This window comes from Mauremys mutica, chromosome 5 (assembly GCF_020497125.1).
Source record: "Mauremys mutica isolate MM-2020 ecotype Southern chromosome 5, ASM2049712v1, whole genome shotgun sequence".
NCBI lineage: Eukaryota > Metazoa > Chordata > Testudines > Geoemydidae > Mauremys > Mauremys mutica.
The window spans coordinates 70,793,147-70,819,504 of NC_059076.1; the positions used below are offsets into that span (position 1 = coordinate 70,793,147).

General features: G+C 42.0%; 1 protein-coding gene across 3 annotated transcripts; it reads left to right on the forward strand.

Moving 5' to 3' along the window:
* Window positions 1-1,885: 1,885 nt before the first annotated feature.
* MSMO1 (methylsterol monooxygenase 1) lies at window positions 1,886-16,991 on the forward strand. Of its 3 annotated transcripts, XM_045020024.1 has the most exons (7): window positions 1,886-2,635; window positions 5,678-5,786; window positions 7,746-8,055; window positions 9,409-9,557; window positions 10,701-10,827; window positions 14,155-14,309; window positions 15,965-16,991. In XM_045020024.1, exons 3-7 carry the CDS (start codon window positions 7,801-7,803, stop codon window positions 16,170-16,172), a joined length of 894 nt encoding a protein of 297 aa, XP_044875959.1. In that variant the 5' UTR covers window positions 1,886-2,635; window positions 5,678-5,786; window positions 7,746-7,800; the 3' UTR covers window positions 16,173-16,991. The 3 variants fall into 3 exon arrangements, with proteins under 3 accessions (XP_044875959.1, XP_044875958.1, XP_044875960.1); XM_045020023.1 differs by lacking the exon at window positions 5,678-5,786; XM_045020025.1 differs by lacking the exon at window positions 5,678-5,786 and having other exon boundaries at window positions 1,886-2,595.
* The last annotated feature ends 9,367 nt before the right edge of the window (window positions 16,992-26,358 follow it).

Below are 26,358 nucleotides of genomic sequence, written 5' to 3' on the forward strand. Positions count from 1 at the left end.
CCAAAAAAGCCAGAAAGATTGCTTTTAATTAAAAACAAATCTTTGTTTCAATACCTCTTCATATAAATTTCCAATAAAATTTTGACAAATTAAAAAAATTATATTATTTGCATCATTCTGTCAAATCAGAATTTTTTCTATAGTGCTACTTCTTTAGTGCTAGTGCATCAGCATTACAGTGTGCTTAATTAAGTTAAACTGGTTTTAATAACGTGAATGTGGCAAGTTTTCCAATACTGTATGCTTATATTTGTGTTGCTAAGAGCAGATCAGGCACAGGGGCACCAGTTTAATAATCTCGCCTAGGGCACCAGAAATCCTAAGGACGGCCCTGCCTCCAGGCCAAAAAGTTTGCCTACCTCAGTGTAAGGCCTACCTTTCCACTCAGCATGTGCTATCAACTGCCACTATCTCAGTATCTAGAAACTTCCAGGTAGTTCCTTCTTGACTTCAGTCAACAGGTAGTGCATCCAACTTTTGCATCAGTTGTTGCTGCTTTGATTCTCATCAAACCTCTCCTCCCTTTGTTTTTCTAGGTCTTCTCTTCTGTTGACCAGCCTACCCGTCAGCTCATAATAAATATTTTGGTCACTACTGTGTCTCAGTGCTCTAAGTTGTTGATTTAGAGAACTAGTGGATGTGACCTTTCTAATTTCAACTGCATTATTCACCTCAGAGAACATAGTTCTTCAAGTGCTTGTGTGTGTCTCTCTTTTTTCATATTCCATTCTTGGTACACCTGCACCTCATATGCTTGAACAGAGACATTTAGGTAGCAGTGTTATTTGTGGCCTGGCATGCACCCTCAGTGTCCTCATGCCTCAGATTGAGGGCATGTCAGAGTGGCCCAATCACCACTCACTTCTGTCTCACCAGCTGCAGTTGTAAGCCAGAGCTATTCAGTGTCTGTGTCTTGATATTTTCTCTATAATTATTTATCTTAGACCCTGTAGATAGCCATATTGGTTTAGGTGTTAGTTGCCAATCCCTAGCATTGGAAGAGGGAAACTCATTTTAAATATTGTGCTTATTTGTAGTTTTGTAACTGGTAAATAGATGCCAAGGTAAATAACACGTAATACTACTTCCTATATGGTGACAATTTGAAATGTAATCAGCAGAGGTAGCTAACCTGTTTTACAGGTAAGTACATCTTAACTCTCAAAGGAGTATAATTTAAGACATGAGAAGTAACCACCAAGGCAGAAAATCTAAGTGGTAACACCCCATGAATAGTGTTAACTCCTTTGTCAGAAGTATGAAACAGGCCAGGCCTATATCCCCTCCTGTGTGGTCTCAGTTGCCCTACAATAAGGCAGAGATAGCTCTCCCCCCTTCAGCTAGTGGACCCAGGTTTTGCCTGGATAGCAGTGAGTGGAACCACACTGTGCCTACTCCATGGGGGACTGAACCTGTTGGAATTATTTGAAAGAAATATTAATAGGGCCAGTAGATGGCTATAATATTAATAGAGGAGACCAGATACTAATTTTAAGCAGACATTCCTTTATTAAACCCACAGTCCAAATGGTATTTTATACAATGGCTCTGACCTGAGGTCCCTTCCAACCCTGATATTCTATGGACAGCCTATAACAGCTGTTCCCAAACTGTGGGTCAGGACCCTGCTTTAATGGGGTCACCAGGGCTGGCTTAGACTTCCTGGGGCCAAAGCCTGAGGGCTTCAGCCCTGGGCAGCAAGACTCCGGTTACAAGCCCCCTATCTGGGGCTGAAGCTCTTGGCCTTTGCCCCCCTTCCCCCTCAATGGGGCTCAGGCTTTGTTCCCCCCAGTACTGAGGAAGGAGGCTTGGGCAGGCTCAGACTTCAGTCCCCCCCGTATGTTGCTGGTCATACGGGGCTCGTGATGCAATGACGTCGGGGAGCCGCTGGCCTGTAGAAAGCAGTCACGCCACCCCAGGCGCTCACAGCGCGTAGGGAAAATCACCTCGGCCGGGTGCTCCCGAACGAGTCCTCCCGCCACGGCCCCGCTCCCGGGCAGCGGGAAGGTTTGCGCTCGGCTCGCGTGGGGCGGGACCCGGGCCCGGGCCCGTTCCTTTCTGCCCCCACCGCCTTCTCGCGGCCCTGCCGTTACGGGCTGGTCGGGCCCCTGCCCGAGCCACAAGGCGCGCGCCCCAAACGCGCTGTCTTCTCCTAGCGCCATTGTCTCCCACGTTGAAAGCGAAGCGTCTCACAAGCCCGTCCATCCCCTGAGGCGCTTAGGAAAGTGATTATGAGGAAAAAGTAACCATGGTAACGGCCCCGCCTCTCCTTCCCACCTGGGGCGAACCCCTCAGCCCGTCTCCTTCTAATGGCGTCGTCACCTGGGCTTCCTCGCTCCTCATTGGCTGCGCTCCGAGATCTCACTATGCTCACTCCATCCCTTCTGCCAATCATCATCTGGTGAGCCGTTCTGTCCCCCCCCATCCGCCCCACGCCTGACGGGGACCGGTTCCCGCCGGAGAGCCAATCACAGCGGCGCAGGGGTGTTGTGCGGCCAATAGGAGAGCGCACGTCAGGAACCGGAGTCGCGAGCTGCTGCTGCTGCTGCTGATGAGTGAGAAGCGGGTGACGGTGCTGCTGGTGCCGCGGCCGAGGTGTGTGAGTGAGTGAGGTGCAGGTGCTGTTGCTGTGCAGGTGAGTGGGGGGCTGGGCGCGGGCTTCCCGGGGCTGGGGGCTCGGCGCTGGGCTTCGCTGCTCCGGTCTCCTGGCAGCGGGAGCAGCTCAGTGTGCCCGGCACCCCTCGCCCGGGGCTGCGCGCTGTTCGGAGGCTGGGTGCGTTGCTCTGCGGCTGGCAAGCTTTTAATTTTGTCCACGAGTCAGAGCAGATTTGATTGTGAAAATTGCTAGTGTCAGGGCCAGCTACCGAGCCAGTCAACCAGACCTGTAGCCATGCTGCAGTTAAAAAGAGAGCGGGAAAAGCATCCTTACAAGTAATCCCTAAGCCAGCGTTACTGTGACCCCATTGCAAGGCTCTCTCTAGTGCATGATATTAAAACACTGTGTGATTTTAGCTGTTAACCAATCAGGGTGTTTTTACCATGTTGTTAACCAGTTGTAGTTGATAAAATATTTGGTTAGTCCTTTTACTGTGAGAATAACATATGTATATAAATCCCCCATCATTGGCATATATAGTACTAAATCAAACAATGAATTCACACTACTGTGGCTCTTTTGGGTAATGCTGATGGTTAATTTGGCTCTTGAACCACTCGGGTCTGAGTATCTGCCCTAAACTGTTCTATTCCTTGACTATAAAAGAAAAGAAATTATGCCTTGGGGTCTAGTGAGTATATCCTAACTTAACATATGGGTTGTTTTGCCATTGGATTTTAAATTGTATATATTGTTTGGCTTCTGATAAGTAATTAATCATGCAGTTTGAATCATTTTGTTCTGCTTTGTGGATATACACACTGTGTTCGCAGTAACACACATAAGATCCTTGTGTTTAGGAATCAAAATATTTAATAGTTTTAAGCAAGTAAATTTTCGGTTACATGCTATGTTTAAACTTGAGCAATGGTTACCCAAAACATTACCCAAAAGCTGCATGGAGTTTTTCGTTAGTTTTTTTGTTTTAGTTTAAAATATCAAGTTTTTACTGACAAAGTTTGGCCAAAATGGGGCGGGGGAAGGCTTTCCAACAAAATCAAAAGTTCTTGAGGAGGCCAGGTACTTTCCATGAAAATTCTTATTTAATCAAACCCCCAGTTTTTTCCCAAAATAATAATTTAATGGGAAGTTGTTGACCAACACTTCTGAATAGTCTGAAGAAATTCACCTGTACTTAGCCACAAAAAGTTCTACTTTTAGTGTAGTGAATATTTTTTATATCAGTCTCCCTAACTGCCATTTTACTTACCAGTGTGTTTATTTAGAGGAATTGTTTAAGGTTGAAACAATAATCAGAGTTGCTTTACTCAACATTTGAAAAGAAGCCTCCTTGCTCAGTGAATGAACTGAATTTTATAATGGTGATTGATATCAGTGTTACACTTCTAAAAGAACTAAAAGTTAATGATGATAGAAGTTTAGGTACAGATTCTCTGTAGTGGCTTGCCACCAAACCAGTTATTAGAAACATTTGGATTCAGGGGCATGCATAGCAATTTAAATTTGAAAAAGGGGTGAACAGTAAGGTGGCAAAATTTGTAGATGATACAAAACTACTCAAAATAGTTAAATCCCAGTCAAACTGTGAAGAGCTACAAAAAGTATATCTCGAAACTGGGCAACGAAATGGCAGATGAAATTAAATGTTGATACTTTGTGTATTACTTTGCATTTAATACAACTATACATATAAAATGATGGGGTCTAAATTAGTTGTTACCACTCAAGAAAGAGATCTTGGAATCACTGTGGATAGTTCTCTGAAAACATCCACTCAATGTGCAGCGGCAGTCAAAAAAGCAAACAGAATCCTGGGAATCATTAAGAAAGGGATGGATAATAAGATAGAAAATATCATATCGCCTCTGTATAAATCCATATATGCCCCTATCTTGAATACTACTACTACATGCAGATGTGGTTGCCCCATCTCAAAAAAGATATATTGGAATTGGAAAAGGTTCAGAAAAGGGCAACAAAAATGACTGGGGGTATGGAACGGCTTCCATATGAGGAGAGATTAATAAGACTGGGACTTTTCATCTTGGAAAAGAGACGACTAAGTAGGGATATGCTAGAGGTCTATAAAATCATGACAAGTGTGGTGGTACCATATTTGCCCATTACTTTGGGGGTATGCTCATTTATTCAGGTTATTCTTCTGAGGATGGGGGGGGTGTTTCTGTAATTCTATCAATGTACTGCTTGTGTTACATGGCTTTTAATATGGAGCTCTACTTCTCCCTTATGCAAGTCCCCTCCCAGTGGAGCTATCCTGCAGGACCTAAGTCCCCTAGGGCTGGGTTCGTCCAGCCCCAGAACCGAATGTGCGCGCACACACACACACACATTAACAGAGCAAATCACAAGCCTCTCTTAACCTTACAGCTGCTACCACCCCCTTATGGGCACTAAGTTGGGCACACAATTTACTAATCTTTGTTTCACATGCCTGCTGGTCTGCTGCTTCCTTTGCTGCCCTGTTCTCTTCTGCCAAGAAGTGAGTTGCTGCTCAGGCTTCTTCTAACAGAACTTCTCTGTGTGTTAACTCTTTTCTATACTGTTCTGCGTTCCTGCTTGCCTTGTCTCTCTCCTCTTGTAGATCTCTAAGTACAGTCACCATTCTGAGCTTTTCTGCTCTCAGTTCACACCCGTCTGTCTCACATTTATTCAAATGCTGTTGTTACTGCTTTTTCTCAAGCTCTAGTTCCTGCCTTCGCTTTACCATTTCAACCATATCCAGGCATGCATAAAATAATGCCCATGCAGCAGCTGCATCCTTTGCACTACCACATGACTTAAAGGTTATGCAATATCGTTCAAAGCTCAGACTAGCTTTAGTCAGGAGATTCTCACCCTTAAAACATTCCCTTTCCCTGGGGCATATCCCCTTCTTCATTACGCATGTCTCTAACCTGTTAGTTTTCTCCTGTCTCAAGTGAGCAGCAAAAAGATCTTTTTCAGCAATCTCTATTTCCTTATTTCACTAATGGTCCCCACCAACAGCTCATTCTAAAATCTTTATTTTTAAGGCACTACTCTTAACTCCTTATTTCACAGTTCTACAGGTATTTTAAGCATGATTCTTACCAGAAGGTTACCAAATAGTCAGAGAGAGAGTGCTAAAGGAGCTTGGTCTGAAAAAGGAAAAGAAAGAAAGGTTACTCAGGTCTGTGCCTCAGTTTTCCATCTCCACAGCAACTAATCAACAATTACCACGTGATTAGGGTCATGTGCTGCCTGTGTAGCTCCACCAATTTGTTACCAGATTTGCCCATTACTTTGGGGTATGATCATTTATTTGGGTTACTCTTCTGGTGGGGAAGGGTTCTGTAATTCTATCAATGTACTGCTTGTGTAAAAGAAGCATTGTTGCAGAGTAAATGGGGGAATCTAAAAACACAAAAGAGTAAAGTTCAGCAAGAGAGAGAAGCAACCAGTTTAACCATAAAAGTTATTTATTGAATAATAGTGGTAACTACACAAGGAGGGCTAAATCAACATAACATACATTATTAAAGATTAATACCTAAGTTAGAAAGGAAAACCGAGAGAGAGAGAGAGGGGGGGATCTCACCCTCTCCATGAGGCTTGAACTGGTCAGGGTTCCCAGGTGATGGTGGTAGCTCAGGGTCCTGAGTGCTGGAGACGGACAGAGCCCCCAGCATGATCAGTCAGGGGAAGATGGAGTCCCAGTGGAACTGATGCATAGTTTGGATCTACGCATCAGAACACTTACTTGAACATAGGTAGGGGTTTTTGTAGAGAAACAACAATGGTTCAAGGAAGAACACTAGATTAGGTTATGGGTAAACTGATGACTCAAGGGTTTTCTTTAGGCTATGACAATAGAAGCTGAGCACTCTTGGCTATGGGTTGTTTATTTCCAGGGAACTCACAGTGCAACTAGGCTGCTTCAGTGTTTTGGATATCAATCAAGGATTCATTACTAGAACTGGCCTGATAACTGCTCATCTGGGTGTGGGCAGGCATAGGTTTATTAACATCTGGAGAGAGATTCCCATGATGCAGTACTTCCCTGCTTTTCTGGTCCCAGAGTTCAGTGTGGTTCTCTGTTCTTCATTCTGTATGCTAATCCCTGTCCCATCTTTCATGCAGATGAGGTTAGGGGAGTTGTCTCTGCTCTCCATTCTGTATGCAAATGGAGATGTCTTAATGTTGTCACCCTTGTCAGGAGACATCTAGGTGTGTCTCCCAATGCCCTTCACTGCTCTCTGCAAGCCTTTTCTATGATTGGTCTTGGTTCAAGCAGAGACTGGCGGGGAGGGAAGGGCGTGTCCCTCATGAGTCAGAGAGGCCAGACACTGCGCCTTGGTTCCCCCAAAACACAGAGCTGACTGGTATCAGTGGAGAAAATAAATAAGGAAGTGTTATTTACTCATAACACATGAACTAGGGGTCACTAATAGAAATGAATAGGCAGCAGGTTTAAAACAAACAAACAAAAGTGTTTCTTTACACAATGCACCATCAACCTGTGCAACTCCTTGCCAGAGGATGTTGTGAAGGCCAAGACTACAACAGAGTTAAAAAAAGAACTAGATAATTCATGGAGGCTAGGTCTATCAATGGCTATTAGCCAGGATGGGCAGGGATAGTATCCCTAGCCTCTGTTTGCCAGAAGCTGGGAATGGGCAACAGGGAATGGATCAGTTGATGATTACCTGTTCTGTTCATTCCCTCTGGGGCACCTGGCATTGGCCGCTGTTGGAAGACAGAATAATGGGCTATGGACCTCCTGTTTTGACCCAGTATGGCTGTTCTTATGTTGACCATTTTGGAGGAGGTGGAGGAGATCTGTGGAGGAGATCTCCCCTGCCAATTATTGGGGAGAGCCCATGCCTCTGCTTGCCCTCCCTTGTGCACTCCCCTGTTCGAGTTTATCCTTCAGCCCTCTACTCACTTGAGCTGATTTCAGATTAACTGTAGGATTGGACCCGTTGATTCTGTTTACATCATAGTTTTGTGCTTTTTCTAAAGTACAATGTATTTTTACAGTGTACTTGTTAACCCTTGAATTTAACCTTTGTAAAATTTAAGTATATGGCTGTTTGAATAGCATCAATTTGCCAGTAACAAATTCAATTTTACCTTTTAAAATTTATAGGCTGTTTCTAGAATTCTGCAGAGAAACTGCAAGTGTGAAGTGTTACATTTGAACAATGGCAGTGAATGAGAGTATTGACATCCTGAATTCAGCTTATCTGGCTGTGGAATACATCGACTCTTTCTTGCCTGACAATCCACTGCAGCAACCATTTAAAAATGCTTGGAACTATATGCTGGACAATTACACCACATTCCAGATTGCAACATGGGGATCACTCATAGTTCATGAACTTTCCTACTTTTTGCTCTGTCTACCTGGATTTATATTTCAGTTTATACCTTATATGCGAAAGTATAAAATTCAGCAGGTAAGACAAAGAATTGTGAATTCACAGGTTTCTGGTTGCTTTGATATTCTAACTTGATATTTTACAAGTGGTCAGGAATCTTAGAATGTAGAAATATCTGTTCTCGATATGCTCATCTATTTTATAGAAGGCTCACACACCTCATTTCCACCTATATGAAGCCATGGGTTATTGGGTTTAGTGATGGAACTCCTTCAGCTTTGTGAGAGGGGAAGGGATCCATTGCAACTTTGCAGCACATCCTCTTCAATCACTGTTCTATTCCAATCTATGTTATGGAGGCTACATGCGTGTGTGCGGAAGATTTGGGCTCTTGGCTAAGCATAAATCTGGATCCTGTAGCCCAGTGATACTCAGACTTAAGTGGTTCAGGAGCCAAAATAGCTATCAACATTACCCAAAAGAGCTACAGTACTGTGAATTGTTTCATTTACTCTAGTACTGTAGTGTATATAGATTTAAACAGTATGACAGAGGAAATATTTAGTTTTTATATGTAAAATATGTATATATAGTCTCATAGCAAATAAGTTAATAACTTAGTGCAAGTTGATAATTTAATTGGTTAATAACAGTAAAAGCATCCTGATCGGCTAATAACTTGAATATGATGTGCTGCAAAGAACTGCAGGAGACATATTAAAGAGCCATTTGCATGGCTCTGTCTAAATATCACTGTTGTGAACCCTTCCCCTCCCCTGTTCCTAGTACTCCCGTATGTTGGCTTGGTGCCAAGATGGGGGCCACACCTCTGGCCTTCCCTGTGGGACATCTCCACCCACATCCCCTTGAAGGGACAATGCAATGTTTCTGTAATACAGAAAACATTGAGCAAGCTGTCCACATATGAGTGAATTTCATTCCATAACAACAGGTAATCTGCCCATCCAATGCAACCTGGTGATTGTTTTTTCCCCGCTTGCCTGACTTGCACGTTCATATTAAGTACTGGATTTAAAATCAAGCTTGTTCTAAAACAGTGAGTGTTGAAAAATTCTTGTGAAACTTAAGTATATAAATGCTTAAATAATGTGGTTGGAAAATATTAAGTGTAAAATAGATGTCATAGCTGTCACTGTTAAATGGGATGATCTGTCCAACACATCCTTGCAACAGACTTTAATCCCCAGCTTCTATTTGTACCCTTGCACTCATCTAAGTGTGTGGTGTGTATAATGAAGTGGAGAAGTGCATATGTTGGCATGATATAGATTTTAATCTGAATGAGGCTTGCAAGTGGTAAAGTCATCCATGAGTTTGGTATGACTGCAATGCGAATAACTGCTAATAAACACTTATTTCTGCAATGATATTGCATAGTAGGACTGATGATTGGAAACTTCTTTTTCCTAGGATAAACCAGAAACATGGGAGAAGCAGTGGAAGTGTTTAAAAACACTTCTCTTCAATCACTTCTGTGTTCAGCTTCCTCTGATATGTGGTACCTACTATTTCATAGAGTACTTCAGTATCCCTTACGACTGGGAAAGGATGCCAAGATGGTAGGTGGAAACTGTTGAAAAGTTGTTTGTACTTCTGTTCCAACTGTCTGTTAGGTACTGTCATCTGTTCTTCTGTGAAATGTTCCCAGCTGCTAGGGAATTTGGTGTGCTGCACATTCATGTGATTGTACTGAATGAATGTGTAGTTCATAGACCCAGTCCTGTTCTCCCTGAAGTTTATCCCGTTGCAATAATGGGACCAGGCTGGGGTCCTATATTTGATATTGTGCCGAATGCCTGCAACATTGTTCAAATCCTGGAGGGATAGGATTTGAAAAACTAAATCCAAAAAGGGATACAGTGTGGCTGGAAGTTAAAACACCATCTGTGGGCTCGTGAGCACCCTTGTATATGCAAGTATCTAATGTTTTTTGAGCCATCTGGCTCATTTCCAGAAATAACACGATGATGCGCTACCCACATACTGCATTATGTACCTTAAGAAAGAGACTGTATCATGTGCACATCCTTCTGTCTGTAAACCAATACATTTTTAAATAGCAGCCCTTATGTTTTTTTAAATGCCTCTTGTCCTAGTTTTAGTGTCAGGAGAAATATTACATATAGTAACTTTTATTTTTATATATATAATTTTTACAATTTTTTGCAGGGTACTAAGTTATCTCCTTTCTAGTGCTAATGCTGCTTTATCTTTTTCTATATATACAGGTGTGTGTGTGTGTGTGTGTGTGCGCGCACACATGCGTGCCAACAGCCAAATTAAGAAGTTTGCTGTATTGCACGTTAACTCATTTAACAATTTGCATTGATCTGCTGACAAATACCACTGAGTATAGTCCTTAAAATTTAACATATGTTTTGTTAGTGAAGAAATATATGTACAATTTTAGGTACTATATTCAGCGGTATTTGTTAGTAGTAGATCAATAAAAGAGCTACTCATGTGCAGTGTGAGCACATGCATATGCTGTTATCTGGTTGTTAAAATTGTACTTAAAGTTAAATGTACATCCCAAGTTTGCAGAGCTTCTCCCTGCACATACATCCTGGTGAAAGAATGGTGTGTTCCTTAATAAAAGTTTCAGGATTTGGCCTGTTAGCAAAGAGAAATACTGGGGGTTTTTTTCTCATATTTTTTAATCTTGCTATAGCTAACAATATCTATATATATTTTATTAAAAGGTACGTGCTACTTGCCCGGTGTTTTGGATGTGCAGTGATTGAGGATGCCTGGCACTATTTCCTGCATAGACTCTTGCATCACAAGAGAATATACAAGTACATCCATAAAGTTCATCATGAGTTCATAGTACGTGCTACTTTAATGATTTCAACCTTATGTGTTTATTGTAGGCGTCCTGGTTATATTAAAAACTGTATTAATAAAGCATATTTAAATAGATCATGTCCATTTGGAAATTGGGAGAACAGCCAATCTTATAAAATATTTTTACACCTAGCTTGTTTTTTCTTATATCAATTAAGCACAGTTATAAGTACTGGGGTAAACCACTGCAAGGTGGTTTCCATAACTGTTAAATTAACCCAAACGTGTCATGTAACAACTCTCTCTTCTCTCCCTTTCACTCAAATGGCAGCCGCATTCTGATACCTACCTTATATCATCTGACTGTCAGGATAGTGACTGTCTACTTGATTATTCATTTGTTGTATTTAATGGCACACTGTCAGTTTGACAATCACATTTGTTAGAAGATTTTTAACCTGCTATAAATTTCACTAAGATTATAGTAAACTTTATAATTACTATGCCATAATCTTTATTGTACTCTAAGATTATTATAGAAATCTGAGCTGAAAGTTTATAGCTGCAAGGTTGGTTTGGGCAATTAACATCCTAAATATAGTCACTTTAAATGTTTGCCTTGTACAGTCCTAAAAAGACCCTTATAATAAACAGTAGTAGGGCAGCAAAAAACCCTATATGCTCTTAAGGATTAAAAAAAAAAAAAAGTCCAAAAGTAGTCTTAAAAAATTCAAGTTGACAGTGTTCTCCTTTTAAAACTGTTTTTAGTGTTGTATTTCCTGAACTTAGATGTGGTGAATTAGTCTATTTTATATATAATTCTTATTTTGTAAGGATGTTTCAGGACTACCAACCAGGTCCACAGTTTACCTTATGAACCTAGCAAACAGACAACCACTGCTTGGTGTAGCAGACAATAGCCACTTGTGAACTCCAGGTTTAAATCCAAGGAACAGGTTTATTTCAGCATTGGTACAGAATGCCACACCCAGTGATCAGATAGGGATGATAGGCCAATGAATTGGCTGCATGTACACAAACACAAGGCTGTACATAAACAAGGCAAATGCTTAAGTCTCAGTGCATTTTTGTGTACCCAGAATGGCATCCTACTTTTATGAACATGCTATTCTGATTTGTTATATAATTATGACCAAATATGAAATTCTGCATTACACACTAGATTATAACATTTATCTACTTATTAGCAATAACAAAGCTATTAATCTTATTATTTGAGAGGGACTTTGGGGACTTTCCTTTTTTATCCTTATTATACACCTCTACCCTGATATAACGCGGTCCTTGGGAACCAAAAAATCTCACCGCTTTATAGGTGAGACCGCGTTATATTGGTTTTGGTCCGGTACGGCGTACTGGCAAGAGCTGGTATGCCATGCCAGACTGGACCGGCTTCCCCTGAGGTGATTTAAAGGGCCCAGTGCTCCAGCCACTGGGTGGGGGGGGGGCTACGGGCCCTTTTAAATCACCGCTGGGGTTCAGGTGGGGAGTGTCTGGGGCTCCCCACAGTGGCTGGAGCCTCTGGCCCTTCAAATCCCCGCCAGAGCTCTGGCAGCCAGGCTCAGTCGATGATTTAAAGGGCCTGGTGCTCCAGCTGCTGTGTGGAGCTCTGGGCCCTTTAAATCACCGTCGGAGCTCAGGCAGGGATTTAGAGGGCCTGGGGCTCCACACAGCAGCTGGAGCACCAGGCCCTTCAAATCCTCGCTGGGGCTCTGGCAGCCAGAACCCTGGGGCTCCAGTAGCTGGGCTCGGGTGGTGATTTAAAGGGCCCGGGGCTCCACACGAATTCGGATATAATGTGGTAAAGGAGCGGGGCTCGGGTGGTGCTTTAAAGGGCCCGGGCTCCCCACTGCTTTACCGCGTTATATCCGAATTCATGTTATATCGGATCACATTCTATTGGGGTAGAGGTGTATCTGGCAGGTCTACTGTACCCAAACACGAGACAGTCCAAAAACTGAACAGGATATCTAGCAAGCCAAAAAGGCTCTCTCTGCACTTCTTATTTCTGAAAAGGTTCTTCAAAGGTCTTATTAACTGCACTAGGCCAACAATTCTTCTGCTTATATCAGAGGTGGGCAAACTATGGCCCGTGGGACCCTCCTGCCTGGCCCCTGAGTTCCTGGCCTGGGACGCTACCCCCGGCCTCTCCCCCTGCTGTTACCCCTCCCCGACAGCCTCAGCTCACGCCGCCGCCAGTGCAGTGCTCTGGGCGGCTGGACAGCATAGCTGCAGAGCCCGGCCTGACCCGGTGCTCTGTGCTGTGCAGTGGCGATGACGTGGCTGGCTCCAGGCAGGCGGCGTGGCTGTAGCACCACTAGCCACTGGCGCTCCAGAGAGCGCGGTAAGGGGGCAGGGAGCGGGGGGTTTGGATAGAGGGCAGGGCAATTTGGGGGGGCTGGTCAGGGGGTGGGGCTGTGGATAGGGGTTGGGGTGGTCAGAGGGTAGGGAACAGGGGGGTTCAATGGGGGCAGGAGTCCCAGGAGGGGGGGTTGGATGTGGGGGAGTCAGGGAACAGGGAGACGGGATGGCTGGATGGGCCAGGAGTCCGGGGGTGGGGGCAGGGAACAGGATGGGTGTGGGGGCTGGCCCACGCTCCCCTCCCCTAACTGGCCCTCCATACAACTTCTGAAACCCGATGCAGCCCTCAGGCCAAAAGGTTTGACTGCCCCAGGCTTGTATGCTACTATCTAATATGTGATGTATATGATCCATTAAATATTCTTAGGCCCTTACCATTTTACCTGTGGTAAGATTACTAATTGCTGTTTCACTTCCTTACTTTAGACCTCGTTGGTCCCTAAGGGACAAAAAGGGGTCCCACACTCTTCCTTTGAGAACTGCTTTGATTTTACTTTACTGATTCTGGTTGGCAGTCAAAGTACTGTTTTGATCTAGCAATACATTATGAATAATGTTATTAATATTACAAGCTGAAGCACTATTAATAGATACAAACTTTTATAAACTCTCATATGTGTTCCTGTGTTGTGGAAGGTATTTAAAAATGTTAAGGCTTTTACAAAAACTTGATCTCATTAGGGCAATTACAGCATTTGATTTACTACATAGTACTGGAGTGACTCAAAATCATCAGTGGCTTTTGTCCTTCCCACTGAGGTAGGGGAACACTCCTAGGAAACTGAAGCACTTGATCATGTGCCTTTTTGGGCAAATCACTTCTAGCCAGTGGATGAACCAGGGATTGAACCCCGGTCTCTTGAGTGTCCTGTCCACAAGACCATCCTATTTACAGTTACCTCTATTCTAAACTGGTCTGACTCTTGAGTGTGTTAGCATACTACAGAAAAGTGCTTACTGTGTGTATATGTTTTGTTTTCCTCCCAGACTCCATTTGGGATGCAAGCAGAGTATGCACATCCACTGGAAACGCTTATCCTTGGAGCTGGTTTTTTCATTGGCATTATTGTGTTCTGTAACCATATGATTTTTCTGTGGGCCTGGGTAATATGTCGCTTAATGGAAACCATTGATGTACACAGGTAAAATCCTCTCATTCCGTGTTAGTGATTTTTCCATACTTGGCTCGTCCATCTATCTTTGTGCAAGTATATATGATACTAGGAGGCTCTTTACCACACTATGAATAGAAATACACACATAGTGTAGGCCAGCCAGAGGAGGATTGTGGTGCTTCTTTCATTTCAGTATTGTAGTCGGCCATTTATCCTTTCCAAAATAATAATTCTTGTTCTGTTTTGGCAATGTTAATAGCAAAACTCCTTGGGTGGGAGGATAGGGCACTCACTAAAACAACTTCATAAAGCATCTACCAGAAACACAGCTTGTGAGATTGGTGGCAGGATTATACATTCTTAAAAACAGATCACAAAAAGGTAAATCTCAGACACCAGTGAAGCTCTTACACGTCACTTTGGTGAACTTGGAGCCTGAGCGCGAGAGAGAGAGTATCTGATATTTAGTACACAAATTACCTAATGTTTGCTAACATATGGAATAAATGAGGTTTTATTTTACTAAAATGGAGGAGGACCTCAAGGTAGTATATCTTAAACTTCTCTGTCAATAGGCTTGCCTGCGCAGGGAGGCTTGTCTTGGAGAACCAATGCTTTCTTAACCTAAGGGGCCCCAGTTCGGCTCCCAAGAAAAATTGTATGTAGGTGGTGGTCAATAATGACAGTCTACATTTTTCTACATCTTCTGTGGGACTTGGAGGACAATGTTTACTTGTTTTTAATTAACCTAATCTCAATGTAGTTATAACATACTTATAGGAAAGAAATTAAAAGATCAAGAATGTTATAAAATATTATAGGTTAGAATAGTGACTCATTCTTCAGGTGGTCAAATAGCTTCTTCGTATCAATTTTAACATTTTCTGTGATTTGAGGAAGCTGTTGTTGAAGCCTTATGAACTGAGGAATGCAATACTACAGCAGCGTAAATAAAATAAAAATGGCTAAAACTAAATTGAAGTAGTGCATTTCAATGTGAACAGCAGATAGAAACCACAACTGTCAGTGGATATTTTTCCCAAAGTGGTCACACTAACGGGTGGGATGACAGGAATATTATAGAAAAATGAAATCTAAACACCATCTTGCCACTAGGTGGTGTAAGATGCTTTCTAGTACCAACAAAATATGAACATGTTAAATCCTTTAATGTCATTTCCCTTTCTGTAGTACTTCTTAAATGTTGAGGTTTTTAGCTACATTTAGTAAGTGTTTCTCAATCTGGTACTGTACATTCTGGCTTAGATGCCACACAAAAGACTTTGTTCGATATTCATCATTGTATTGATGTTTGGGGTGTTTTGGCTTTCATTTTTCAGTCTGCCTTTTTGGAATTAAGCATTGATTTGGAAATGGAGTAGACTGATAATGGCATCCGACAATACAGCATCTTAAGCATTCCAGGTCCATAGGTATTCTACAATCTCTAGTTTTAGTGCTATGGCCCTAATAGATGGGTTTCTCTCTGTATTACAGTGGAATAAATTTCTTCATGCAACTACTTCAGAGTTTTAACTGTAGTTGATATTTTAATTTTAGCAGCCTACTGAAAACCAAGAAGTAATCAGTGGTGCCTGGCATTGTTTGTTTCTAAACAAAATGCTAAATGCTTTATAGGTCAGTATTTTTTATTTTTTTGTTTGTTTGTTTTTTCTTTCTAGTGGTTACGATATTCCTCTGAACCCCCTGCATCTAGTGCCCTTCTATGCCGGGGCTCGTTTTCATGATTTCCATCACATGAACTTCATTGGCAACTATGCTTCAACCTTCACATGGTGGGACAGAATCTTTGGTACAGACTATCAATATGTTTCATACCAAGAGAAAGAGAAAAATCAAGAACTGTTAACAGAAAAGAAGTCCAACTAAATATCACATTTAACCTCCTACAGACAAACTGCTTCCATCTTTCTTTTGGGCTCAAACTGGTAACTAACACCCGATCACAAATTAAAGCAATATTTTGCTTTTCTTAAAAGCAAAAGTTAAGCATATACATTGTCCCTTGGCTACTAAGTGGTAGGGAAAATTCTTACTACAATGTAATTATCTACTTAGTGGGAATGCTTTTCTATTTTATACACAACTCTAAAGTATATATGCAGAACTTTAAAGATTAATTTAAAAATTACATAGGTGACTTGAAAGTTTTTATCATCTGTTGCAAGAATTTTATTAAAAATTTTAAAGTATCTATAATGCTACCCTATTTGGATTCAGGTAGAATTATGTACATTATAATTGTATACACTGAAATTGGACTTTATTTAAAATATATATATTCTTAAATTTGTAATACAAATACAGCAACCCCATTAAAACTGTGGTACTGGCACTACACTTAAACCTTGAGCAAATGGGCAGAATTTGCTTTAGAAACCAAAATACCATCAGTTGATAAGGAGCATGGACCAGCCATTTGCACACTGAATAATGCGAACTATTAATTCCAGAAGAGCGGGCTATATGTTCAGAAACATTCCTCATGTGGGTGGTGTACATTTTAGCTAGGGTTAGAAAAAGGGTGGTTTTGTTTTTACTTGAGAAGCCTTTTTTGCTGCTCTTCAAGCTACTTTGTCAGTGTTCTTAGTATTTACATTACATTTCCTTTGCTGTGTTGTAATTTGCTAAACTGACTTGTTGCTAGATTTGCACTTGTGGATTATAAAATACAATAAATGTGTTGATTTGACATAATGTATATGTCATTGTGTATCTTCCATATTTTTAATGTAAAGCAAATAAGGAATTGCCCTAGATTGCCATTCACTTTTAAAATTACATGAGCAGAGTTCATTCTAAAATTAATTGACTCAAGCAGTGTAGGGTAACAATTGTACAATACATCTCAGGAACTATCTACACTATAATAACTGGGGGACTTGGGACTTGTACAATATTATTGTCCCCCAACATAGTTAAAACACACTTATCTTGTAGTGTATATGGACCTAACTTTTTCCCAAGCAAGGCAACAGCGTTGGCAAACTAAGGCTGCAGCTTGGTTCAGAGACAGGACATGGTTAGGTCTACAATAGAACCTCGGAGTTCAGAACACCAGAGTTCTGAATTGACCAGTCAGCCACACACCTCATTTGGAACTGGAAGTATACTATCAGGCAGCAGCAGAGACAAAAAAAGCAAATACAGAACAGTACTGTGTTAAAGGTAAACTACTAAATACAGCTCTGAAACTTGCCCTTTCTTTTTTTAAGTCAATTTTCAGTTGTAAACTTTTGAGTGAACAACCATGAAGTTTTGTTCTGTTATGAACATTTCAGAATTACAAATAACCTCCATTCCCAACATGTTTGTAACTCTGAGGTTCTACTATACCTTATACAGCATACAGAACCAATATTTTTTTCAATGGTGGGGGTTATATCAGTCTAAATATTTAGATATGCCACCCCAATGCTCTCCCACAAGTGAAGAGAACAATGGAACTAGCCTCGTAAGAACTAAATGCAAAAGTCTTTGACATAGATTTTTCCTCTTTGTTTTGTTTGTGTAGGGGAAAAAAAAATCAAAACCCTTATAAACTAATTAAGCTAATCTACAGGCCAGGCAGGGGGAGACAGAAACAGCTTAATTTCTATTTTTAAATATTTGGAAGATTCTCTGATGTTATAAGTGGCAGGGGCATATAAATCCATAGCGTAACTATTGTACTCCAGAAGAAATGCTTCCAACTCCTTTGTCCTCCCACCCTCACCCTACCCTTTTTTGAGGGGGAAAGAATGCTGATTGTCTATAAATTTAGCTGACCATGTACAAGGTTCTCAGTAAAGGGATGTCTTAGAAATACCTCTCAAAAGACTTGTTTCCAGGCTCCTAAGATTCTTTCTGTACACTTTTTCTCTCCGCCCAACACCCAACTGTGCTTAGGGATTGAAGGCATGTCTACAGAAGCACTTTCTGCTCAGCAAACGGGGGTGTAAATCTATAATACTCCAGCTTGCTGCATGCCAGCTATCTGTCTGGATCCTGCTGATGCACACTAAAAGTTCTTGTGTGCATTGAGCTGCTGCTGTGTCATCCTTCATAGTGGGTCTATGCCCTTGTGGAGTTGAGGATGTGTAATGTCATATATTGTACACCCTGAGAAACCATTGCAATTTTGGGGACTACTTCTCTCTCTCAAAACCACCACACCCTGTCTCTAGAACCACCTCTGGAGATGAGTTCCTGAGCACGCAGGCAGACCTAACAAAATGGCCTTTCGTTATCTGAGAGCTGGTTAAAAGACAAGGAGCAACGCTTGCATAACAAACAAAAAAGCCTAGACCCTGGGATAGGCATTTTAAACGAGAAGTAAAAATGAGCAGGTTACCCCAGAGGGTAGATTCAGAGATCTAAAAATGGCAGTGTAGGATGACTAGAAGAGCTCTTTCTCTAGCCAATTCCTCTGCCTCATGAAACTCCGCTCCAGTTGGTGAATGAGGGTAAGGTTACCTGAAGATTCTTTTATCCAGCTACCCCCTGGTTCTGAAAACCCATTGCTATATTTACAGTGCACCTTTCTGCAAGTTTTTCAGATTTTAAAATGGACACTGACGATTTGCATAGCTTTATTTTTCTTGAAAAAGGAAAGTTTTTCCTCAAAGGTGAATGTTCTTATATATTCTAGCTATTCAGTTAACTCTCTAGTTGCACTAACACTATTTATTCTTTAAAAGGAAATGTTATTTTCACAAATCATTAAGATGAAATTTTTCCTTCACATGTGAAATAATTCATCCTACTGCTGCTCTAGTGAGCAAATCATTTGAAAACACAAATCTGAAAGTGATTTTTTTAGTTCCATCACATTCCCCTATTCAACATCAGTAGCATAATCATCTCTTTTTAAATTAAACTTGGAATGCACCATCACTTTCAAACTGTCTCCCACTGCACTGAGTTGGCACATCAGAAAGATGAGCTTTCTCCTTACTAAGTTAAACCATGCTTGTCTCTTCTCTGCCAGGAAGCCATCAGCATCTTGACAGTGCCATTTACATAAGATAACTATGGCTCTCTACCTCCCAGGTGTCAGCAAGAACCTGGCAGATTCCCTTAGCAGAGAGCCAATTGCCATACATGAGTGATCCTTGTGGAAGTCTACCACAGAGCCAGTATTCCTGTGTATGGGAACCCCAGTGATAGACATGTTCACCACCAATGTCAATGTCAGAACTTTAGTTCCAGAGACAGTATGTGTCCAGTCATTTCTGGACATATTCCTTCTGCAGTGTTCTGATGCCCTCTTGTATGCCCTTCCACTGATCTAGTGGGATTTCCAACATCAAGAGTCAAAGTCACAATCATTCTCATAGTGCTGTATTCACAGAGGTGGTTTTAGCTGGCAGACCTACTACAAATGTCCATCCACACCCCAATATAGTTCTCTCTGCCCAGACTTGACCCCCAACAACACAGGCAGATATTCCACCTAGATTTCAGAGTTAAGTCTCTCCTCTAAAAAACCCACCACACTTCAGCTCCAGCCGATGAAGAGTAGGAAGGAATTCCAGTCTTAATGAGCTTCTATGAAAAAATGCTCTGCAGCCCACCAATATGAGTGCACGTACCTCTGAATGTCACCTTCTAAAAAGGTAACAAGAAATTACTCCAGATTGTCCTCCAGGAGCATTTTGGTCAGCGATGCTGTCATCAGTGATACTCTGGCGACTACACCAGCGTGTCTTGAAGGCAGGGGTGGTGCCTGGATAGGAAGTTCCAGCACTGCCATTATCTGCTGTTGCAGGATGGCACCCTCTATCAGTTACTGCTAGTGAATTGTTGTTGCAGGAGTTTCTATTGCTGCTGAGTTTGGTTTTCAACTAAGCATAGTAGTAGCTATTCCAGCTCTATGGCTGCCAGTGTCAAATACTTTCACCTTCACCTATAGAATTTTTTTTTTAAATGCCACTCTGGTGTCATGTGCAGTAGGCCCAGTGGGTTCACTGGGGTTCAGACATTAAGGCACAGAACCATTGCAGCATGTAAGAGTCTCTTAATTTCAACTCCAAACAAACCATCCCTGACTCCATATAAAGCTACAGAAAACAGTCAGTTTACATTTGGGTCTCTTCCATGCCATACTATTCAGCACCCAGTCCTACAGGCAAGATCATCTCAGCTGGTATCTAGGCAGACTGTGGCCCCATCTCTTCCCCCAATATCCACAATTCTTCCTGTGGGCCAAGCCTTTTTGTTGAGGCTTACTTCTTTAATAAGGGTGTGAAAGCTAACATCTTGTGCAATTCCTTTGGTGTGTGGCAAATAATAAATCTCCTTGAAAGGGAGGAAAAGTAATCACTTCATCCCCTTGGCTAGGTAGGGTTCCTGTGCTGGCACTAGCACTAAGAAACATTGTAGTGGGTACTGTATAAATTAGAAAATAAAGGAAAAAATAAACTCTTTTTTAAACAGTGTAATGTAATATGCTATTAGGATCATGAGTGTGCAGTGACCTACTCTGTGCTTTAGGCAAGGCAAAGCAGATGTTCTCTGATTTATGAAAGTATATTACACCACACTAATGGTACTAAATATAGTGATATTGATATCTGTTAAATGGGGATAATCTCATTTACTTACATCACTGGATCACCTGAAGTTTAATGAGTGTAAAGTGCTTTGAGATCATTCAAATGTAATTTCCTATATAACTACAAAAACAATATTACTGTCATCACATAATAATATTGCCATATTACATGTTCTTGGGATGTTGCCTTAATAATAGGTTCTCAGGAGGGCAGGGAAGGGAAGCTGATTGTTTTTGCTATCCTAATGGTGTAAGAGCTTTACACTTTAAGTGCGACATGAGAAGCTGAAATGCATCCACTGACATAAGTAAACTTTATACATACAAATGAATTTAGATAAACCTTTTCTTAAATTCTTAAATGCTTTTAAGAACACACCTGGAAGCTTTGCATCATCACACTGTACTGAGTGCTATAGGCTGGTAAAGCAGATATAGTACAACTCTGAGAGAGACTTGGTGCTGGATAGTTCTAACCTGCAATCAGGATGGGTGTGTGATCTTCTACATAATTGCAGTCCTAATGTATTAAGCCACAAACTACTATGTGTGTTTAAATAATGTTAAGGCACACTCACCAAATATGGAAATTCAGCATCACAGGGATGTAACTCTGTATTTAGCTCACCCTGTTGAACTAGTTACTACAGCACATGCAATATGGTTATGTAAAATGAGCTATTTGGAGATTCCTGCAATGCTTAGCATGATACGAGTTAAGACTAGGGTTTAAGCTTTAACTCTGACCCTTGTTTTTAACTTCCTAAAAGTCCCAATCCACTAGTAGTTATGGTGGTATCTGATTGTGCCTTTTATCTCTGAAAATCTTTCCTTCTAAAATAAAATATTCAGCAATGGTATCTATGCCTGACATATGGAAAATGGACACAAAGGAAGGATAGTTTTGTGCTTAATGCACAAGACTGGGAGTCGGAAGACCTGGATCCTATTCATGGCTTTGCCAGAGACCTCCTGCAAGTCACTTAGGCTACCATTTTAAAACCCGGATCCTAGTTACTTGATTTCAGGCAACCAAATACTTATTTAGATAGTTAAATAAGTGACCTGATTTGTGGCCTGATCCAGCACTCATGGAGGAGTCTTTACGATGACATCCATCTGCTTTGTATCAGGCCCTTTCAGAGATAATGAACTCTTGCAGATCCCATTGAAGTAAATGGGAGCTGTGGATGCTCAGCACCTCTGAACATCAGGCCATTTTTATTTAGGTGCCTAAAGATGGATTTACAACCCTAATTTTACACACCTAAATTTTTACTTTAATGTCTTGTGTGCCTCATCCTACACCGAGGAATCTAAAACTTGCCTCACATGGGTGTTTTGTGGACAGATGTTTGTAAGGAGTTTTGAGATGCTTTGATAGAAGGAGCTGTAAGTGCAAGGTTTTATTAACTCACTTCTTGAGATAGATAAAAGGAAATGGGGTCTGACTATATTTTAGGTTTTTGATAGCAGCACCGTATTGCAGGGAAAGAAACATGAATGGAAGTTAATGAGAACTGATATGAAACACAGAGCTCTCACTGGCTGACTACAGGTTAACTCAGGTGAGGACATAGCCATACAAATTTTTAAAAAAAGATTAATTACTTTAGGGCCTGGTTTGAGGAGTAACTAGGAATGATGAGGCTGAAATTAAGAAAAGAATAACTCAGGCGGAATATTAAGAAAACGTTCTGAGAATATGTTTGGTAAGGCTGGGGGGAGGAGGTCCATCTCTTAGGGCTTTAGTAAATAAGTCAAGAAAAAAATAGATATTATACCTGAGGGGACAATCCTGCATTGACAAAGAGATGAATTGCATTAATTTAAGAGGTCCTGTAATTTCCATATTGTGACCCCTTCCTCACATTGGTGAGCAGTTACTCACAGGGAGTCCCACTGAACATGAGTAAATGCTCCTCCATGTGAGCAAGAAAATTGCATGATCTGAGCCATCAAATATTAATTTTTAAAGATCATTAGCTATTTGGATGTTAATTTTTATTTGCCAGACCTGTCTATTGCTAGAACAACTTAATCAAATACATGTAAATTTTGCAATATTTGTTAAAAGTTTGGTACTTCATGTCCAAAATCTATTTGGGGGTCCAATAGAGCACAGTATACACCACTGACCTCCCCCCATTCCTCAGGATTCTGCACTCACTTATATCCTTGCCACTGGATTGACTTAAATGGGGTTACATGAGTATAAAGGAGGGCACTTTTTAAAGTGTTGTATAAGTCCCTTGCTGGGCTATTCTGATATTACCCATGATATGAATATTGAATGCAGTTAATGAAAACAGGTTACTGGATTATGCATGCACAGCATAGTAGGTGGTTTTATAACCATCAATAACACAGCTGCTCTGGTGACCAAAATAGCTTAGATCTACACTCTGCAGGACATTGTGGTCTGCAAAAAGGAGACATTTCTGGGATGTTGTTCAAGCGTGCACAAAATGCATGGAAAATCAGAAATAGTCTATGGCTCCCGTCTTTCACTTACCGTTACTTGTGCAAACAGTCCCCAATGTTGTGTCAATGTGACTACTCCCCTGAGTAAAGTGTTTGCAAGATCAGAGCCAATACCACTTTGATCTAATGGGGTGGTAGGATTGCATTAAACTTTTTTAAAAAAAACCTAAATAAATGTACCTCCAAGGCTGAGTCACTGTATGGAAAAGTTTGATCTCGAACAAATTTTTATAACTAAATTGTAAATCTTAACTGTGGAACAGTATAATGGTGCCAGGATGCTTCCAGGACTGGCTCTAGACCAAATGGCAGCCCAGGTGACGAGCGTCTTCAGCACCCCCTCCCATTTGGCTAAACTTTTGAATACATATTTTTATTGCATTTGTAGCCCATTTCATGACTTTGATGCACGATTTGCACGTGTGATTCATCCCTGTCATAGAAGATGATAAATCTGCACACTATGATCTGTAAATCTGTATTTATTCATGCCATATATAAGCAAATAAAAAAATCATTTCCTCTAAGCTTACAGAAACTTTTTAATTTTAAGAATAACTGAAATGTACTAACATCAATAAATTGAACTGTGCACCAACATTGGGTGGACCAGTATTAAACAGTGTTATAGTAGGTGACAGCCTTATAATGTTAATTCTAGTCCCTTAGTTCAAAGGTTGCTTTTTGCACATTTGCCCTCACAAAGCACAGAGTCAGAGAGATCCAAAGACTGGCCAATGGCATTTTCAAGCAATAAAATAGCAAGCAATGTCAGTGTCTCGTCAGCCATCATCGCTCAAGGATATGTTTTAATGAGCCTGAACTTCAAAAGGCTGTACTCACCACTCATGACTGTGATTGGCAGCGTGAGCAGAATCATCAAAGCTATCCACACTAGGAAAAGTGTCCTTCAGCACTGCATCATGAATGAATTGGAGAACTTGGAGTGGAGAGTGCTTCCCATTTGGCAAAATATGATGGATGTTGTCCAATTCAATATCTTTATCATTGACGTCCGAACTATTCCCCAGGTGTCAGCATCTAGTGAAGACCTGTAAAATTGTTTAAGAGTGTTTTCCAGTCTGTTGGCATACAAAAAAGCCCCCAGATTTTTTTCATGGTGCTTCATTTGTCGGAACCTTTCTTCAATGGACACTTGAGCAGTGTCAACAAGCGAGCAAAAAAACTGCCTCTTGAATTTTTCTTGAGAGCTTTTTTCCCAGGGCCGCCCAGACGATTCAGGGGGCCTGGGGCAAAGAAATTGTGGGGGCCCCTTCCATAAAAAAATTGCAATACTATATTCTCGTGGGGGCCCACTTGCTCCCTCCCCCGGGCGCCCCTGGGAAAAATAAACCTTCCGCATCTCAGCACAAACCCAGTTTTGAGAAAACTTCTTTACAAGGTATCACTGGTTCTCAGCATCAGCTAGTGGTAAAAGGCACTAAAGCTCATTAAAAGGGCTGGACAAATATTTTCCATCAAAACTTTTTCTGGATCGAAAACTATGGGTTTTTAAAAAGCAGAAAAAAATCACGGACAATGTCTGCTTTCCTTCAAAATTTGTTGAGTTTTTTTTTAAATTGAAAAGCTGAAATTAGTCTGCCAAAACCTGAACATGGTTTGAGGTTTCAGAAGTGTGTGGCCAAATATTTGCTGCTTGCTGTGTTTGATTGTTTAAAGAAACAATAAAAAAATTCTGCTTAAAAAAAAATCCAAAACTTTTGAACCACCTCAGCTTGTAACCAAACGCCCAGGGGCGGCTCTAGAAATGAGGCTGCCCCAAGCAGCGCGGTGCGCTGCGCCGCCCTTTCCCGGTCCTGTGGCGGGTCCCCTCTTCCCGCGGCTCCGGTTGAGCTCCCGCAGGCATGACTGCGGCAGGTCCACCGGAGCCCGGGACGAGCGGACCTGCCACAGGCATGACTGCGGCGGGTGCCGTGGTCCCGCGGCTCCGGTTGACCTGCCGCAGGCATGCCTGCGGGAGCTCACCCGGAGCCGCGGGAAGAGGGGACCCGCCGCAGTCATGCCTGTGGGAGGTCCAGCCGAGCCGCGGGACGAGCGCCCCCTCCGCAGTCATGCCTGCGGCAGGTCCACTCGTCCCGGGGCTCCGGTGGACCTCCCGCAGGCATGACTGCGGTGGGTCCCCTCTTCCCGCGGCTCCGGTTGAGCTCCCGCAGGCATGCCTGCGGCAGGTCCGCCGGTCCAGCCTGCCACCCTCCCCGGCGGCAGGGGACGCCCCCTACATTTTGCCGCCCTAGGCACCAGCTTGTTTTGCTGGTGCCTAGAGCCGCCCCTGCAAACGCCTGAGCCCATCCAGGCAGAGATTTTTCCAGGTTTCTGATACTCTGCTGGCTTCCGTGACTCATATCTGTCTCCATAACTTTGGGTTAATTTAGGTTAGAACATAAAAACAGCCATACTGGGTCAAACCAAAGGCCATCCTGCCCAGTATCCTGTCTACCGACAATGGCCAATGCCAAGTGCCCGAGAGGTAATGATCAAGTGATCTCTCTCCTGCTATCCATCTCCACCCTCTGACAAACAGAGGCTAGGGACACCATTCCTTACCCATCCTGGCTAATAGCCATTAATGGACTTAACCTCCATGCATTTATCTGTTTCCTAGAGACTGGCTCCATGGGGTCCCTCACAAACTGAAGACGGTTACTGTGGGTTTGTCTTTAGTATAGCTTATGTACATAGTCCACAAACTGAGCATTTGAGCTTGTTCCAGAATCTGGGATGAGCCTATGTTGTCAAAACTGAAATGCTCAAAATAGGACATGCATGTGAATGGACACAGGGTGCTAAAATTAAATTAACCCAGGGGTTCTCAAACTGGAGGTCAGGACCCCTAAAGGGGTCACAAGGTTATTACTGGGGGTCGTGAGCTGTCAGCCTCCACCTCAAACCCTGCTTTGCCTCCAGCATTTATAATAGTGTTAACTATATAAAAAAGTGTTTTCAATTTATAAATGGGGGGGGGGGTCGCACTCGGAGGTTTGCTATGTGAAAGGGTCACCAGGACAAAAGTTTGAG

Bases quoted from the DNA above. Each gene is read 5' to 3' on its own strand.
- MSMO1 (XM_045020024.1), top strand. From the start codon at position 7,801: ATGGCAGTGAATGAGAGTATTGACATCCTGAATTCAGCTTATCTGGCT. The intron at 8,056-9,408 runs GTAAGACAAAGA...TCTTTTTCCTAG, and splicing joins GAAAGTATAAAATTCAGCAG to GATAAACCAGAAACATGGGA. The intron at 14,310-15,964 runs GTAAAATCCTCT...TTTTCTTTCTAG, and splicing joins GAAACCATTGATGTACACAG to TGGTTACGATATTCCTCTGA.